The sequence below is a fragment of the Ochotona curzoniae genome, unplaced genomic scaffold, assembly GCF_017591425.1.
Source record: "Ochotona curzoniae isolate NIBS_2020 unplaced genomic scaffold, NIBS_Ocur_1.0 contig_66, whole genome shotgun sequence".
NCBI classification, from domain to species: Eukaryota; Metazoa; Chordata; class Mammalia; order Lagomorpha; family Ochotonidae; genus Ochotona; species Ochotona curzoniae.
The window spans coordinates 10,067,741-10,084,799 of record NW_024466512.1 but is presented as its reverse complement, the minus strand read 5'-3'; the positions used below and the strand labels follow the sequence as shown (position 1 = coordinate 10,084,799).

General features: G+C 46.0%; 1 protein-coding gene across 2 annotated transcripts in view; it reads right to left on the bottom strand.

Moving 5' to 3' along the window:
• The window catches only part of SHTN1 (shootin 1), a 92,312-nt gene that overhangs the window by 66,153 nt on the left and 9,100 nt on the right, over window positions 1-17,059 (bottom strand). For both annotated transcript variants that reach the window (XM_040992047.1, XM_040992048.1), the window contains exons 2-3: window positions 10,548-10,600; window positions 228-288 (exon numbers count right to left, since the gene is read on the bottom strand). In XM_040992047.1, coding sequence (XP_040847981.1) covers window positions 228-288; window positions 10,548-10,600 — 114 coding nt within the window. The remainder of the gene's footprint in view (window positions 1-227; window positions 289-10,547; window positions 10,601-17,059) is intronic.

Genomic DNA, 17,059 nt, shown 5'->3' with positions numbered 1-17,059 from the left:
TATAACAAGTACGAACTCCTTGTAACGGTATCATCCTAAAAACAATAGTGCTTATTCCATTTCCTTACAAATCCAAGTAATCCCAGGGCATTTAGGGGAGTTATATGAAAATACATCTTTTTTTTTTTTTTTTTTACAATATTGGGGGGGAAAAAAGGCCATCTGTCTCCACTCACAAAGTTCCCAGTCACACACATCGCCATGATCCCGTTGAAATGCTTACATACTTTTCTGAAATTCTTCCAGCTTTTTAATAGCTTCATCTCGTTCTTGCCTAATTTTGTCACACTGAAATGAGAGAGAAGAAAAGTTAATTTGCATCGTAAATTTTAAATTTAGAAAGGCAAAAATAAAAAGCAACCTTACAAACAGCGGCAATTTTTCAAAAACAAAAGAAAATTAAACGCTCAGGAAAGCATCCATGGTCACCTGGCATTTGTATACTCAGACCTGACCAATTTTCTAGGCCTCCCTAATGTGTCACCTTACTGTTCATGATCGCCTAACATTCCGGGGTGAAACACGTTCATTTCCTAAGAGAACTGCTGTGCCTCCTCTGAAGGAAGCTGATGGACACACACACTTGCCCAGCAGCCAGGTGCCCGGCAGGAGCGTCATCCTTGCAACACATGCCGGTGCACACCTGGAAATGAGAGCAAAGTTTCCAGAAAGGAGGCCAAAGGCCACCCCCTACCCCCTGGGACTCCCATACCTGCAGAGATCTTTGTGTCTCCAGAATTCTGAATAGAGGTTGGCAGTTAAGAAGAGATTCCATATCCTGCAGTAAGTGTATGTCATTTACACAACTGGACTTATCCTTTCCCAAAGTGGAAGGACTCACCGAAAGTCCAAAGAAGGGAAAACCAGAGCCCTCAGGTAGTTGGGGGGGAGGGGGCGGGGACAAGTGAGCCCCTACTTCCACAGGCTCTGAGGGAATCTGAATTCACAAGCCCAACATTCATCACGAGGACTGAACTTTGTCCACCCCGGATTTCATAAACCAAGGCACCCTACAGACCTTTTCATCCCAAGTATCTAAAACATCAAGTATTTAGATCCAATTTTAACTTTTCAAGTAGTCATTACAATTTTAATTTCCTGGGGAGACTATTCCCCTGTGAGTACTGAATACAGAAAGTACAACTTCCAATTACATTTGACTCCTAGTGGGTCAAAAAGATATACCTGGATTTCATTCCTTTTGATGCCTCTGACTTCGGAGACCACATCACAGGGCCAGTGGCCATTTGGAAAGACCACATCAAAACAGTGAGATCTTCTTGCCTGTCAGATTGGCTAAATCGAGAAAGGAAAAAGCCAAGAACTGGAAACTCTCCCATGCTGTTGGTGGACTTTCAAATTGGATTAACTGCTTTGGAAAGAAACTTCTAGCAAACATGAAAATACACACACCCCATGACTTGGCAATTGCACCTCTGGATGCATACACCCAGAGGTCCTCTGACAATGTATCCAGGATGATACAGACCACAGTATCCAGCATTTATAATAACAGCAAACCGCATATATTCATACAGAGCAGGGAAACTGTACTAAAGTTGCATATCTCAACAATAAAAGATCTTGAAAGCTATCATGAGTTGAGTAAAAGGAATAGCAGACCTATATCAAACGACAGCTTAAGGACACAGAACGTTTTGTGTGTTTATATTATATATACACCATCATACTTTAATAAACATACATCACATCCAAAGACATGGACATGAAATGGAGGCGTACAGACAGAATCTACAAGAGCAGTGCTCTCTCGAGAATCAGTAAAGAAAACAGAGATAACGATGGGTGACATGAGGATCTCCAATATTACTGTAGCTTTTTAGTTAAAAAAAAAAAAAGTTAACTTTGTGTAATAGGTGTTTAGCATATTATTCCAAATTCTGCCTTGGACTGTCTACAAACAAACAAGATGGACCAAGGATCATTTTTTAGAGAAGGAAAAGCATCATGATGGATTCCTTGTGGAAATCCATACTGTGTCATCATAATCATCAAATAGCTTCTAGTTCCAATTTACCATATAACTTTATCCTTTGGGAGTGGTCGGTTAAAATTCTAGCCACTGGAGTGCTATAGGCTTTTCTTAGCCCTCTCCCCTGCTGGACTGGACCACATCAGACAGATGAACTCTTAAGTCTGACACTGCTGCCCAACTCCTTCTGGAATATTCCTCTAGATTTTTAATTTGGTCTTTGTTTTGGATTTGCCCATCACTAGTGCTCCTAAGATGCTCAGGAGGGTCTGAGGCACAAAAAGAAACTTAATTTCTGACCAGACTCAAGGTCCCAGTCATGTTCATTGGATAAGACACATGTGGTCTTTTGTTTCCAAATTAACTGCAAGTGCAAGATGCCCATGAGAACTTCACAGGAACAGTCTCCATGAAAGAGTTGGCTTCTGAGTTCATGCCACTTGGGACCCCTCTACACACTTCTCTCCCCTGCAAAAACTGAGGTTGATGGAGTCCTCGCCAAAACCAAGTAGCACATCCTACACTGAGACTTACCAGAATAAGGGCATTAATCAGGCCTGGTCAGGTCAGATCTCAAGAAAAGCTATCAGCTGACATCAAATGCAAACCACCCACACAGAGACCATTACTCACAAGTAATGCAAGACAGTCTTGGGCAGGCTGGACCAGTGGCTCAGAAGAAAGACTTAATGTCCATGCTCTCTACTACCCACCTACCTACTGGTAAACCTCCCAAATTTCAGAAGCAGAGAGCTTAATCCAAGTTTCACAGGGTGCTAGGGCTCCACTGCCTTCCACGGTGTGCATTAGCAGAAGAGCTGGATCCCAAACTCAGACACTGAGAGGGGATGTGGGTGTCGTACCGTAACTGTGCAGTACCGTAACTGCTGTGCCAGTACCGAGCCCCAGGGCTCCCTGGTCTGCAAACCCAGGGAAACAGGCTTGGCGTAGCAATGGGGCTCACCATCACACTCACTCCAGCACCCCGGCAACCACTTTCTAGAGGCCACCCATGCCATGTTCACAACAGTCCTTTAGTTATCACTAGCAAATTCACAAGCTGTTTCCCAGTCCCAGCTGTGTCCTATCAGGGGTCTTCACATGGCTTTGCTTTCTATTTTCTGCACACATTATCACAGAACTGGCAGCTACAGAATTTACCATCTGCTAGGCTGAAAGAAATGTGTGCTGGGAGTGGGGGAGTCTACCCATGTGGCCAATGGGGCTTCCTTATTTCACACCAGAGCTGAAAAGAATCCGAAGGATGCATCCACTTCCTAAGCAGGAACCCAAACACACTCTTCCTTCATCATTTTAGGTAAACCCAGAAAAACACCCTGCAACCTTCCTCTTGCCCTACCAGGGAGGAGTGAGCCAGGGCACTGGGCCCCAGGGGGAGAATGTTCATCCTCCCACCACACACAAGCCCCTCGCCGCACCCCCCCCCAAGTCTGCTCATGCAGCTGCACCATTTGTTACAAACTGCTTCTTTTTGTGTGAGAATTGCTCATGAAGACTCTGCAATAGCAACAGATGTGCTGGGGCCTGCATCACTTAATTAGGATGCCTGATGCCTCTCTGCAGCTCAAGGCTGGGGCAGAACCCAGCAGCATCAGCGCCGGCTGCTTTGAAGGATAACATCACAGCTACCCTAGAGCCTCCATTTCGGCCATGGTCAAGTGGTGAGTTGACCAGAGGTTGGCCTTGCTGCTTTTGAAAAACCTCAATATTATCCGCTCAGGCTATTTTCTGGATATCTTCCTGGAGCCTCCCGCAGGCGGATTCCTGGCTTCTGAAACTAAACCAGGACTCCAGAGCCCTGAGTAGGCTGGCTCACGGGGCAAAGTCTGGTGTGAACTCCAGCTCTGCTGTCCCTGCCCCCAAATGGGCAGCTCACCTGTCCACCCGACATCAACACCAGAACCCTGCTGAACAGGGCTCAGCAGAAGCCCAGGGGGCCGATGCAGATAAGAGGATATCTTTATTTCATGGTGGTTACGTTTTATGCAGGAAACAAATCGTAACGTTCTGAATTGTGGCCAACTTCCACTAATGTAAACATTCATGGTTATCTGGCCGGAGCACAAACACCACAGAAAAAAATTCTAGCCCACAGAAAGCACAGTTTGAAGTTCAAGAAGTACAGACACGCACTGCATACACAGAACACCAGGGGACTGGACAGTCTTTCATACAGGCAAACACCACCTGGTGAATGGAAGCCGACCTCTAAGCAGCTCCTGTAGGCAGTGATGTTTCTATTCCTTTCCTTTGAGCACTGAGCCTACATGCGGTGGGCGTTGTCATCAATACAGCCACACGTGTCCTCACAAAACTGAGGATCCGCTGGAAGACACCAACCACGAGAGAAGCACTTGTGGAAGGATACCGGACAGGAATCCTCGACTGCCAGACGCGTGGCAGAGGCTGTGGCACTGAACCTGAAGCCCTCCTGACTGCCTGCTCTTGCCCTCCCCCGACACACACATGCCACAGTTCTGCAAGTTCACTCCTTTTACGTCCAGTGACAACATTTGAAAATGTAAACATGCACAGTGTTAGAATGGCCTGCAGATGCACCTGTCTTAGAATTCTGGCTGGTGGCAGTGAGAGGAGCATCAGATGGTGTGTGTTACTGAAGCTCTAAATGCAACTGTGCTTTCTGCATTCTACACACTGGCTCACACACAGAAAACACAGCACATGCGACATTCCCACCGGGACGGAATGCCTTTCGCACACCCTCTTTTGTGCTTCTTCTTTCTTCCAGTTTTAAGTTCTTTCCCTCTGATTTTCACAAGGAAAAAAAGAGAAGCCACAGCTCCCACCAACACCAAGCTGCCTTGCAGCATTCTGCAAATTCTAGATAATCTGTGTGAGATGGGAACACATGTCATCCAAACAGAGATCCTTGCTCTTTGTTTCTGGATAGATTGCTGTTAATAAGAGACTCATTTTCACTTTCAAACTGCTAAATAATTACTTTTTCTCTGGCACAACCACTTGCCACTCCATCTCAAAGAAACTGCATGTATGTAGATGTATTATGCATGAACAGTTAGCATAATGGACACACATCTTGCTCTTTTAAAGTGGTTTCTTTATTGATTTTTTTCTCCCCCACATAAAAATAAAATACTTTGGGACCTTCGCCTCTGAGTACTACCTAACAGGAAGACATCAGAAACAATAGGCAACTGAGCCAAGACGCAAACAGTATCATGTATCTTGCTTCTTGAAACTTAAGTCTTGGAAAGCGTCTGTCTCGCTCCCATTTCATTCATGGTTCCTGGCAAGCTGACAGAACCACCCCCTCAACGCACACTGCACCCAAACGACGCCTAATCAGCCACTTCAACATTTATGCATTTCTGAACTCTATCTCCGCACATAATATTAAACACAAATACTTACTATTTAACACCAGACATTCTTCTATTGTATAGTTTCCTTCTTTTTTATGTACACGCCACACACACACACACACGCACACGCACACGTCTGCCCGCCACCCTGAGAAACAAGAAAGCTATTCCGTTCACAGCTCAAGGTTTCCCCCCACGTCGGAACAAACCCTGGGTCTGGACAACAAAGCTCCTGTGTGAGTCACAGGACAATGCCGCTCCACTGTGGGCGCATGACTGACACTTGAATATGGTGGCTGTTACACAGGCAAAGCAAAACATTTTATTTGGTTGATTTTAAAATAGACAGTCCTCAATTTCTCCATATTAAAAAAAACACACTTGGAAAAGTCGCGGGGTGCAATGTCACAGGCTCTCTCAGCTTTACGCATTACAAGCTTGATAATGCCATCAAGAACATGGGTAATAATAGAAAGTACCCACAATTCTTTTGAAAATGTCCATTTATCTTAATGTTAAATGCCAGATCACAAATTTCTTACACTCTGATTCTGCCCACATTGCTTATACTCTATGTAATATTTTGATAATAATATAAGTACATAAGAAAAAATTCAGATGTTTTCCTCCGAAAATTAATTATGCTTGTTAGGGAGTTGGGAGACTGAGAAAAAAAAGTGACATTTCAGCCAACCGTTAAAGATGACAAAAAGTTTGTCACACGGAAAAGAGGAGCCACTTTGTGTGTCTGCTCTTTTGTCCACTGACAAGCTCTCAACACTCATAACTGGTTAATTTGTCAGCTTGTCTGTGTCCCTCATTGGACTGGCTTTATTCACAAACAGGGCCTGTATATATTTTCCATTACACCCTGGTACTAGCAAGGCCTTCAGCAAAAACACTTCCCTTTTAAATAAGCCTTCCTTGTGAACTCAAAGAGATTCTGGTTCCATTCTCAAAGTTGAGGCTACAAATCACAAAGAGGCCTGCTGGTTGAGACGCCACCTGCGTCTCCGCTAGAAGGAGCACCAAGGTGAGTCCCAGCTCCAGTTCCTGATTCCAGCTCCCTGCTAATGCAAGCTCTGGGAGGCAGCAGGCAATGGCTCAAGTGATGGGGGGTCTCTAGCCCTCAAGAACAAGCAGATGGGGACTGATTTCCAGGCTTTAAGCTTCAGCCTGGACTGGCTGGGACACTGGGGGCATTTGGAGAGTACAGTAGTGGATGGGAGTTACTCATTCCTCTTGTCACCTATACCTCTAATAAAAATATTAAAAAGAAAAAAAAAAAACAACAGCGTAAACAGACGCCAAAGCTGTGGCACATCAGGTTAAGCCACCGCCTACAGCCCCATCTGGAGTCCTGACTGCTCCACTTACAATTCAGCTCCTTACTAATGTACCTAGGAAAGTAGCAGAGGATGGCCCAAGTGTGTGGGCTCTTACACCACATGGGAAGTTCGGATCAAGTTCTTGATTTTTTACAAGTTCTATTTTTACTAAAAAGAAAAGAACTGCCAAGGAAAAGTCAATTAAACACTGGCCCACACCAGCTCTCTCACCAATCTCCTTGTCTCATCCTTGGAACACAGGATGTCAGAACCTCAAGGCCTGGTTGGATGAGAAATAAGCAAGTGCATATACTTAACTTTCAAGTCTTCAACACAAATGAATGACCCAGGGAAGCACTGAATCTCATCATTTGCTGTGGAAAACCCATGCACTCATAGTAAGAAAAAATTAATGGGAAGGGGAAAAAATGGGATCTTAGTGGAAAATGAGTCAATCAGTTCCTGCCAGTTTATCTATTTCCAACAGCACACTGTGTCCAGTGGACTCCAGACTCCACTGCCAGTCATCCAGGCCACTGTGGGAAACTCCCTCCAATCCTGAGGCCCAGCTCTCTTTTCTGTGAAATGGGCGGGCATGGGCCGTCAGGAACAGGAGTCATCATGTGAAAAGAATGTGGGTGGCCATTGCGGCTTCTTCAGCAACTGCCTTGTTCAAAGAACACCATGCTCGACCGCTCAGTCTCAACAGACTCCACATGAGGCAGGAATAAAAAGCCCAACTTACAGGACCACATCTACTGCCCCTCCCTTGGGGAAGGTCCAAGGCTGGCCGCAGAGCCAGACCGGATGCAGACAGGCAGCAGAGAGAGCTGGCCAAGTATTTCTTTGTCCTCCCACAACACCATGCAATAGTTCCCCGAGTCATCCCAACCATGGCCGAAGCATGGTCCATGGCCACCTGTGCCTGACTTCAGGGAATGCTGGTGGGGGTGCCATGAGGGGGAAGACAGCCCCGTGGACACACCAGGGGCACGGACAAGACAAAGTTCACCCTGCCACGAGCGAGAAAGGGCTTTCTCGGAGAAAATGGTGTTCTCCATTTACTGCCTCCGGAACTAAAGCTGCTGCTTTTACTCAGTCTATGCTGCATAAAAGGCTTTTATTATATGTTTCCCTCCTTTGTAATAGAGTCACCCCCCCTCCTTTGGAGAGAAATCGGCAGCAATAAGCAAGCTAGTCTTTTAACAGAAAATAAACAGAGTGCGGTGAACTTCAAACCACTCTACTTTGTTTTACCCAACCACACAGCATTCCACGTCGCTTTCAGTTCTTCTCGGTCTGTTCCTGTTAATAGTTATTTTTAAAGAATTAGGACAGAAGCAGGTCAATAATGCTTACGCCTGTTACAAAAGTATTAGGCCGTACACTGCAGAGGGACACATAAACAGTTAATGGGCTGGGGTAATTTACAATCCTTGTTTTACCGAATGCATTTCACATATAATTCCACTTGCATACCAAATGGTTTGCTTAAAACTGCACTGCAGAAAGTGGCTCTCAGTTAAACAGCTATCGCCACCATCACCAGGAGATGCTGATGGGGCACCACCTGGCTGGGGGGCACAGCTGGGTCTACACATGCGTGAGAATTGAAGGAAAGAAAAAACCAGCCAGCACCGTGGCACAGCAAGTTAAGCCTTCGCCTATGGCATGAACATCTCAAAAAGGCGCTGGTTCGAGTCCTGGCTTCTGCATTCTGATCCAGTTCCCTGACAATGACCTGGAAATGCAGAATTAGAGGATGCCTCAAATCCTTGGACCCCTGTACACATGTAGAAACCCCAGGAGAAGCTCCTGGCTCCTGGCTTCAGACCAGCCCAGTTCCAATTGTCGTGGCCATTTGGGAAGTGAGCCATCGAATAGATATCTCTTTCTCTCTCTGCCTGTCTCTCCCTCTCTCTAACTCTGCCTTTCCAATAAATATAAATAGATTTTTTTAAACAGAGAAAACGAAAGATGAAATTCTCTTCCCCTAACATCACTGACTTTCCTTCTCTACCAGAGGAAGACATCTGGTTGCTTTCCCTGCACCTACCTTCAAGGTGAAGTCAAAGAGTGAATCCCTCCAACTCGCTTTGCTCTTCCCACCCTCCCTGGCCCAGGAGCAGATGAGGAGGAGACCCAGCCCTTCATCCGCTCCACCTCGGTCTCTTTCCCTCTCACGACTAGATAAGGGGCGGGTGTGTACTGTAGGGAAATGGGCTTAAGCTGAGTCTCATCAGTAGGTTTGCTATTAACTTATGGGTTATCAGGAATGCACAACCTAAGCCCAGCCTCTCTACCTGTTGATATCCTCAACATTTGGGACTTGGGATGGTTATGGTGTCAGAATCTTGCCAAAGTGACCATCTTATTAGATTTTGGATGCATGCACCAGTCGACTTCTATTATGGAGATTCTCAGCACCCCACCTGTTACTTCTTGAATCATCTGATAAGGGGAAGAAAAGAAACTCAAGATTTCAAAGAAGAACCAGAGATCCATTTACAACGGAGCCTTAATGCCAGGTGGGGAGCAACTGCTTAGTCCTGTAACAAAGACACTATTCCACATCAGAGTCTGATTCCCAGCTCCTGCTCTGGACTCCAGTCTGTTGTTAATGTAGGCCCTGGGAGGCAGCAAGCAACAGATCCATTAATTGGGTTCATGCCACCCCTGAGAGAAGATAGACTGAGCTCACAATTTGTAGCTTCAACCCTGCCCAAGCTCTAGCTATTGCAGGCACCTGAAGAGTAAACCAGCAGACAGGAGCTCTCTCCCGCCCTCCCTCTCTGCGTGTCTGCCTCTCAAAATAAACACATAACTTTTTTTTTTAACCAGGCAGAAAATGATCTGAGGCTATTAAAAGAGAAAATGCTAAATATGATTTTAAGAACCCAATACATAATCCCAGATATGACAAAGGTTTTACAAATATTTAGCTCACTGTCAATTTCATACAATTCCTATTCCAAACTTTCAAAAACTGGGCTTTCTGATGGAGTGCAGTGAGGACCAGCCACCTTAGGTCTGCACCAAGGACATGTTTGAAATGTCTGCTCTGTCAAAGCTATTTTAAACTAAGTTCCATTCATATTTACATAAAAAAAAAATCCATCGTTCCTGCTGCTGCTTCCCCATTGTGCAGTTTCTATTCTTTCTACTTTACTAACCTTGGCTTGCCCTTCCGTCTGTCTCCTCCCTAAATTTACAGGTTAAAAACATTATACCCACACAGACAGAGTCACAAATCTTAAATAGCCATTGTCAGAGATCAAAAGGATACAACTGGCAAAAGTAAGTAGAAGTCTATTATTCACCAGTAAAAAAACAAAACTGCCAGAGCCTCCGAAAATATCCACCAGACTTCCCATCTTCCAGCTGGGTGTTTCTCAACCATAGAGGGAGAGTACAAACCCACAGAAGCCGGATGGAACAGGTGGGCTGAACACCACCGACTAAATTTTGTAGGATCAAGCCGTTTTGGGGCCCAAAGGGAGACACCTGAGGCTTTCTAACCTTCTGCCAAAATCCCAACTCCGACAGCTGGGCCCAAGTACCATTCCTGGGACTGGGCCCAAGTACCATTCCTGGGACTTGAGCTTCTACGCCTGGCGCCTCACCACACTTTGGCCGGTGGAGTTCATCCCCAGGGCTGCACCCACTGTGGCAGGCCTACTATTCTTTACCATCTGGAGCCAGGCTTGTATGTGTGGTTCAAGCAAATACCAAGAATAAAGAAAAAAAAAAGAAGAAGAACAGAGAAAATCCAACCCTCAATCACACTGAGCTGAGCCTGGTGGCTCAACAATGACTGTGCTGCCTAGGGGAAGGAAGGGGTCCAGGGGAGGAAGCACAAACCTTTTCTTTCGTCTTCTGGTTCTCAGCCCTGAGGTCTTCATATTCGCCTATTGCTGGAAGAGAAAGCAAAGCAACGTTACAGCAGGAACACAGAAGAAGGTAGCCACAGGCTACCACCCCACCAACCTAAACCAAGTCTAAACCAAGTCTAGTTCAGCAGGTGGGGGCAGAGTGGGGAGGAGATTACTGGAGGGGGACTTCTGCATCCTAAGGGTCAGGAACAAATCGAGATCATAGCAGGTGCGAGATCATAGCAGGTCCCAAGCTGAACTCAGTTGTCCCCAGGCTGCATCAGCAAGCTCCAACAGTCCTGGAGAGGTAAGACAGTTTCAGTCACCCCACCAGCTCCATCCTCTCAACATGTGGACACAGATGTGTGATCCCTAAAGTCCCACCCAGCACCGCAGGTCTGTGCTAACAAGTTAGAGGTTCGCTCAGAGAATCGGCCTGTAGGAAACACAGGAGGCTGACCTACAAAGCTTGATGTCACACAGAGAACCAGGGGCTTGGGTCGTGGCTTGCACGTGTGTCTATCTGCAGACAAGACCAGCAGTCACTGAGCCATGACCAGAAATCAGGCTCATTTCACTAAAACAGAAATGTTTCCAAATAACTTACACGCTTTTGCAACTACATGGAGGAAAAAATCTTGACCACTTAAAAATCTGTTGCCAGAAAAATTAAGTAACCTCAACCCCCCCACTTCACCTTCAAGCCAAAGCACGGTGTGTGTCTTGGAATCATCAAGGTAGACAATAGGAAATTTCGAGCAAATTAAGTTGGAAGAAAGACAATGACACCATCAGTAATGGTGCAGCAAATGTACTCTTAGGTGGCACCAGCGAGCAGGTCTGAATATCAAAAGACTCAATTTTTCTCGAAAGAAAAAAGGAAGGAAGGATGAATGGAGGGAGGAGGGAAGGGAGGGAAAGAGAAGGAAAGAAAGAATCCCAGACTCTATGGAACTGCTCGATAAAATTCAAAATTCAAAATAAAATTTTTTTAAAGAAATGATAAAAATAATAATTTAAAAAAATAAGGAATAAGGACAGAGAGGGGCCAGTGCAGCACTGGATAATCCTCCTCTTGCAGTGCTGGTATCCTATATGGTACCTGTTTCAAGTTCCAGCTGTTCCACTTCTGATCCAACTTCTGTTAAATCCCTGAGAAGGCAGTGGAGAATGGCCTAAGACCTTGGGCCCCTGCACCAACATGGGAGACTCAGAAGAAGTTTCTGACACCCAGCTTTGGATTGGCTCAGTGTAGCCCCAGCAGCCAGCCAGTGAGTCAACAAATGGAAGATCTCCCTGTGTGTGTGTCCCTCTCTCTGTAGTTCTTTCAAATAGAATAATAAAATTTAAAGAAAGCAAAAAAAGGGGGCAGAACTTTCTATCCCTATGAATAATATAAGCACAGAACTAAAAAACTCTGAAGCCAGTAGCCTCAAGAACACACAAGAGAACCTGATTGTGTGTTCTAGAAATGTCCTATTTTAACCACAGGTCAGAGACTATCCCAAAAATAGGCCACCATGGTCAAGGGTGTGCGGGAGGAGGGCCAGAACCTCCAAAGCTACTTCACACTGACATGAGGTTTATAGGATTATGCTTCTGGTGCCCAGAAGTTTCCTCAGTACACACTGAGCTCTGGAATAGGAATTAGTGCATGATCTTACAGAACTCACAAACCTTAAAAGCATCTTTCACCAGGCAACAGCCTGAAAAACAGCTGTACAAGGCATGGAAAGAGGCAGCCCTTCTGAACATCGTATCATTTTCAACGAACACTATGACTGCACAGAGAGTGAAGCCTTCTACATCAGCACCCCACCCCAAACACTGAGTATAATCTAATTTGTCCTTGGGCCTGGAGAAAAAAATCGATGAGACATGGCCCCTTTTAACTCAAAAGAAATAAGAAGTAAGAGATTCTAAAAACCATGCCATTTACACCATCAGAGAGTCTATGGTCATGGTCCCAAACCTTATTATTAGCTCTGATACATCTTCAAAAATCATATACAAATATGGGAAAGACTGTGATTTATGTTGACTTGATATTTAAAATGTATCTGTGGATGAAGTTGAAAAATCAAAATGGACTTAACACCCTATTACTGGTGACCTACTTTACGACATACAAAACAAATGGTAAAGGCTTATACAACCATGATCTCATGTTGACATCAAGAAATTCTTTCTATTTAGAACATGGGATAATGGCTTGGAAGCCTTTTAAATGCTGATACTATTCGCCCATTACAGGGCCAATGGAACCCAGATGAAACACTGCAGACTCCCAATTACAGGGGTCTTTATGAAAAGCATTCATTAAAAACCCTTCACCTATCACATTTTAATGGAAAACACAGAAAATATGCTTGCATGTGACTATGTGCAACTTAAAAATAAATAAAGCACAAGGAAAGGCAAAGAATTCAGTCACGTGGCAGCACGAAGAAGGTCGTTGGGGGATGGAACACAAAGAACATTTTATTACCTCAAAGCCAGACAAACACACAGATGCATACACCTGTCCCGATGTGTACTGGGAGCCCTAGCTTAGAAAATCAGCAGTGACCTACACTGTATCCATTGTATTTTGGAGCAGTAAGGAGTTGCAGAGAAAGACTTTTGTTTCAGAGCTGGATTACAGTGATTTTTTTTTTTCTTCCTTAGGAAAAAAGGAGGGTTGTTTATTTATTTATTTGAAAAACTTACAAAGAAAGAGCAAGAAATGAATTTTTTTCTTTTCATCCATAGGTTCACTCCCCAGGTGGCTGCACTGGACCGGGTTGAAGCCAGAAGCTTCACCTGAGTCTCCCACTTGGGTCATCCTCCCTTGCTTTTCCCAGACCATTAGCAGGGAGCTGTATCAGAAATGGAGCAGCTGGGACTCGAACTGGCACATGGGATGCCAGCACCACAGGCAGTGGCTTCACTTAATATATCACAATATCGGTCCCACAGTGAACATTTGAAACAGCGAGCTTGCACAGCCAGACTGGACCCTGAACTATCCATTGCAGAGAAGCAATGACTGATCCACACCTGCCACCAATGAGCAACACTCAGCTTCACTTCTTGGGATGACACTGTCCTCTAAGTCACACAGGGCAGTAAAATACACAGCTTACTTTCAGCATGAGCACTTACCAGCTAGGGAACGTTGGCATTAACTGAATATTAATCTCTGTCTCAGGTTCCTCATCTGGAAAACAGGATACTCACAGCCTTGCTAAGAGTGAGTGAGGGGCTGGAACAACTCAGATTGGCCCACACCCACACAGGTCCAATGCCCAGCTTGAGTTCCTACCTCTGACTTCACACTAATGCACACCCTGGGAGCCAACAGGTGATTGCTCAGGTAGCTGGATCCCGGCCACGCAGGTGGGCAGCCTGCACTGAGCTCCTTACTCCCAGTTTCAGCCTGGCCCAGTCCCAGCCGCTGAAGGCATCCAGGAAGTGATCTAGCAGGTTAGGATGCCCTCCCGCCCCCCCACAAAAACAAACCACAATTTTCTAAAAGCAGATTTTAAAATCAGTTAATCAACTAATACATAAAAGAGCTCTTAGGTAAATTAAGTGTTTAATACATGCTAGCTAGGGTAAGTGTCATGACACAGTGGATTAAGCTGCTATGTGCGATGTCTAGAACGCGTATCAGAGTGCCTGTTCAAGTCCCAGCTGCTGTGCTTCTAATCTAGCTTCCTGCTAACGCACCTGGGAAGGCAGAAGATGGCCCAACGCGGGAGACTGATGGAGTTTTGGCTCCTGGCTCCTGGCTACCACCTGGCCTAAATGACTAAGGAATAAAGCAGCACACAGATCACTCTCTCCCGCCAGCTGCATCCCTCAGTCCTTCCATCACTATTTTTCAAATAAACGAACATATGAAAAACATAAACGCTAGCCATGGTGATCATCACAGAGGCAGTAAAGGACACTGAATCCTGTGTCCATCACAGGACACTGGCCCCTCCCTAGTGCCTTCAGTTTCAGGCTTGCTCTTGCTCTCACATGGCCCGCACAGCAGCAGCACCCTGGTTAAAACAAAAAAATGTGTGAAGCTTGGGGTGCTACTTCCTTCCTCCCATTAAAGGGAGTGAGAAGGGGCTGCAGGTGCATTCAAACCTCCCCAGGGACACCTAAAATCAGACCTTGGTCCCCTCCACACTGCCCTCCTCACCCCAAACTCTACCTCCCCCTGTCTGGGATGCAGCTCAGGCACCCGTCTGTATAGCAAGCGACTGTCCAGGTAATTCTAACATGCAGCCAAAGTGGGGATCTACTACTTAAAGGCACAGAATGGAAGAAAAAGAAGATGGAGGAGAAAATGAGCAGCATCGCAGGCAGAGCACGTGTTTCCAGAATCATGCTGGTTTTCTATTTTCTGATCCCCTAATGCCGAGAAAAGGAGTTTTCTTTACAAGCTGCAAATCATGACACAGCCAGCCCAGGAGGCGGCTTGCAAACCAAACTCCGTCATCTCAGAAACACAACAACTAAGTTCGAAACTCCAAGCCAGTGGCAACTCCAGTGGAAATTAATGACAACCACAGCTGTCTGGGGACCGTCAGGGTTCTAGTGCTGGAAAGCTGGCATCCCTGCTCACCTCTCAGGGCCAACCAGGTGCCCCACATTGAGACCAGCTTCAGGCGGCACCTTCTAGATAGGCACCATCCTAGCCACAAACAGCTCTGTGTTAATTAAGTAAAACATGAAATCCTGTTCTTCAGTGACATTAGCCACAGCCCTCAGACACTTAAGTTGTAGATACAGAACCCTGCACATGTGGCAGGAAGATCTACATCACAGCATGCCTTTGCCCAGCTACCTACCTCCTGTGTGCCAGGTACCCCTTCCCGGGCACTGCCACCCACCCAGCCTTCACACTGGCAACTTGTGATCGTCTCTAATGCCTCCAAGGGACCAACCCACTGTCAGCTCTCTGCAAAATGCTCTCCAGCTTGTTATTCTCAGCAGCCAGCGCCTCTGCTCTTGTTGTGACAAATCCTCAGCTCCAGCTCCAGTTCTCTCCCTCAAGTTCACACGTTATGGGATGGTTCATCAGCATCATGGCAAGGACCAGATGGTCATCTGATTTTCTTCTTTCAAAGCCTTCAAAGATCACACTGCACACCTGCGGCCACACCCTACCTCCTGCCACTCTACCGCCTCACCCAGGGATGCCCTCAACCCTCTACAACCTTTCTTCCCCGTTCTTCCTGCAAGATACCCACGCCACCCAATCTTCTTCATCTCCTCCTTCGCATTGCAATTCAATTTTCACTTCTAAAATTCCTCCCCCTGTGGGAAGCTTCAGGCAAAACCAGTACTTACGTCGTAGTGCATCAACATAGTATACTTTCATACACACAGGTTGAACATTGCTAATCTGAAAAACTTAAGATCCTCTGAAATCTGGAACTCACTTATTTTTTTTAGACAGTTCAGCGGAAAGGGCTCCCATTTGCTGATTCACCGCCCCCCAAATGCCAACCTCAGCTGAGACTAGTCAGAAGCCAGGAAGGGGATTCACTCTGGCTCTCCTGTGTGGGCGGCAGGGACCTGAACCATCCAGGAAGCTGGAATGAAAAGAGGAGCTGGAATGCGAAGCTAGACATTCTGCTAGGAGATGTGGCCATCCCAACTGGCATCTTAACTCCTAGGCCAGACACCAGCCCCTGACGAGTGAACTTTTTTTGGATGACTCATCAGCATTTTAGAAGTCCATGTAAATATTCTTAAATCCAAAAACACCCTAAAATCTAAACGCTTGAGGCCCCAAGCATCTCAGATAAGCAGGTGCCCAGCCAATATCCCTGTTAGACCATCTACCCACAAGGGATCTTCAAAAAGCTCATACAAAATGTGTACTCTGAAACACTGCCTAGAGTTCAAGAAAGTTCTGCACCAACATCACCCATCCCTCAGTTCACCAAGATGTGTCCTACAGTTATCTGAACACTAGTCACAGTCCAAGCTGACGCTGTGTGAACGAACAGCCCACACAAAGCTGTGACGCAAATCAAGCCAGTCACATCCCTCTTTTTGTAGAATAGTGCAAAAGTGCACAGGGAAGTCTCATTCCACGGTGTGAAAAGGTGGAGGCGGATCTGCCAACGTCATTCATGCAGGAATCATGACTGAGCGCAAAAGCGTGCGCAGAGCTGACACGTTAGACCAGAATAAACCTTCTCTAGGACAAGGAAACATCTTCATCCGCCCAGACACCCACATCATGCGGTGCAGAGGCTGCCGACGGGCAGCTGTGTTAAATGCAGGAAGAAGATGGACCCAGATTCTCACGAAAGAGCACATCTACTCCTAGTAGAGAAAGTAGAGTGTCCTGTTACATCAGGACACTCAATACCAATGAAGCTTCTAAATGGCCACAGCAGCCAGAAGCGCACTGCCTCATGGGATCGACTCACAGGCAGCCATTGAGTCTGTGGGAAACCAGAAGCCTTGGAACAATTTACCTAATGGAGGGTGAGGGCACGGGTCATG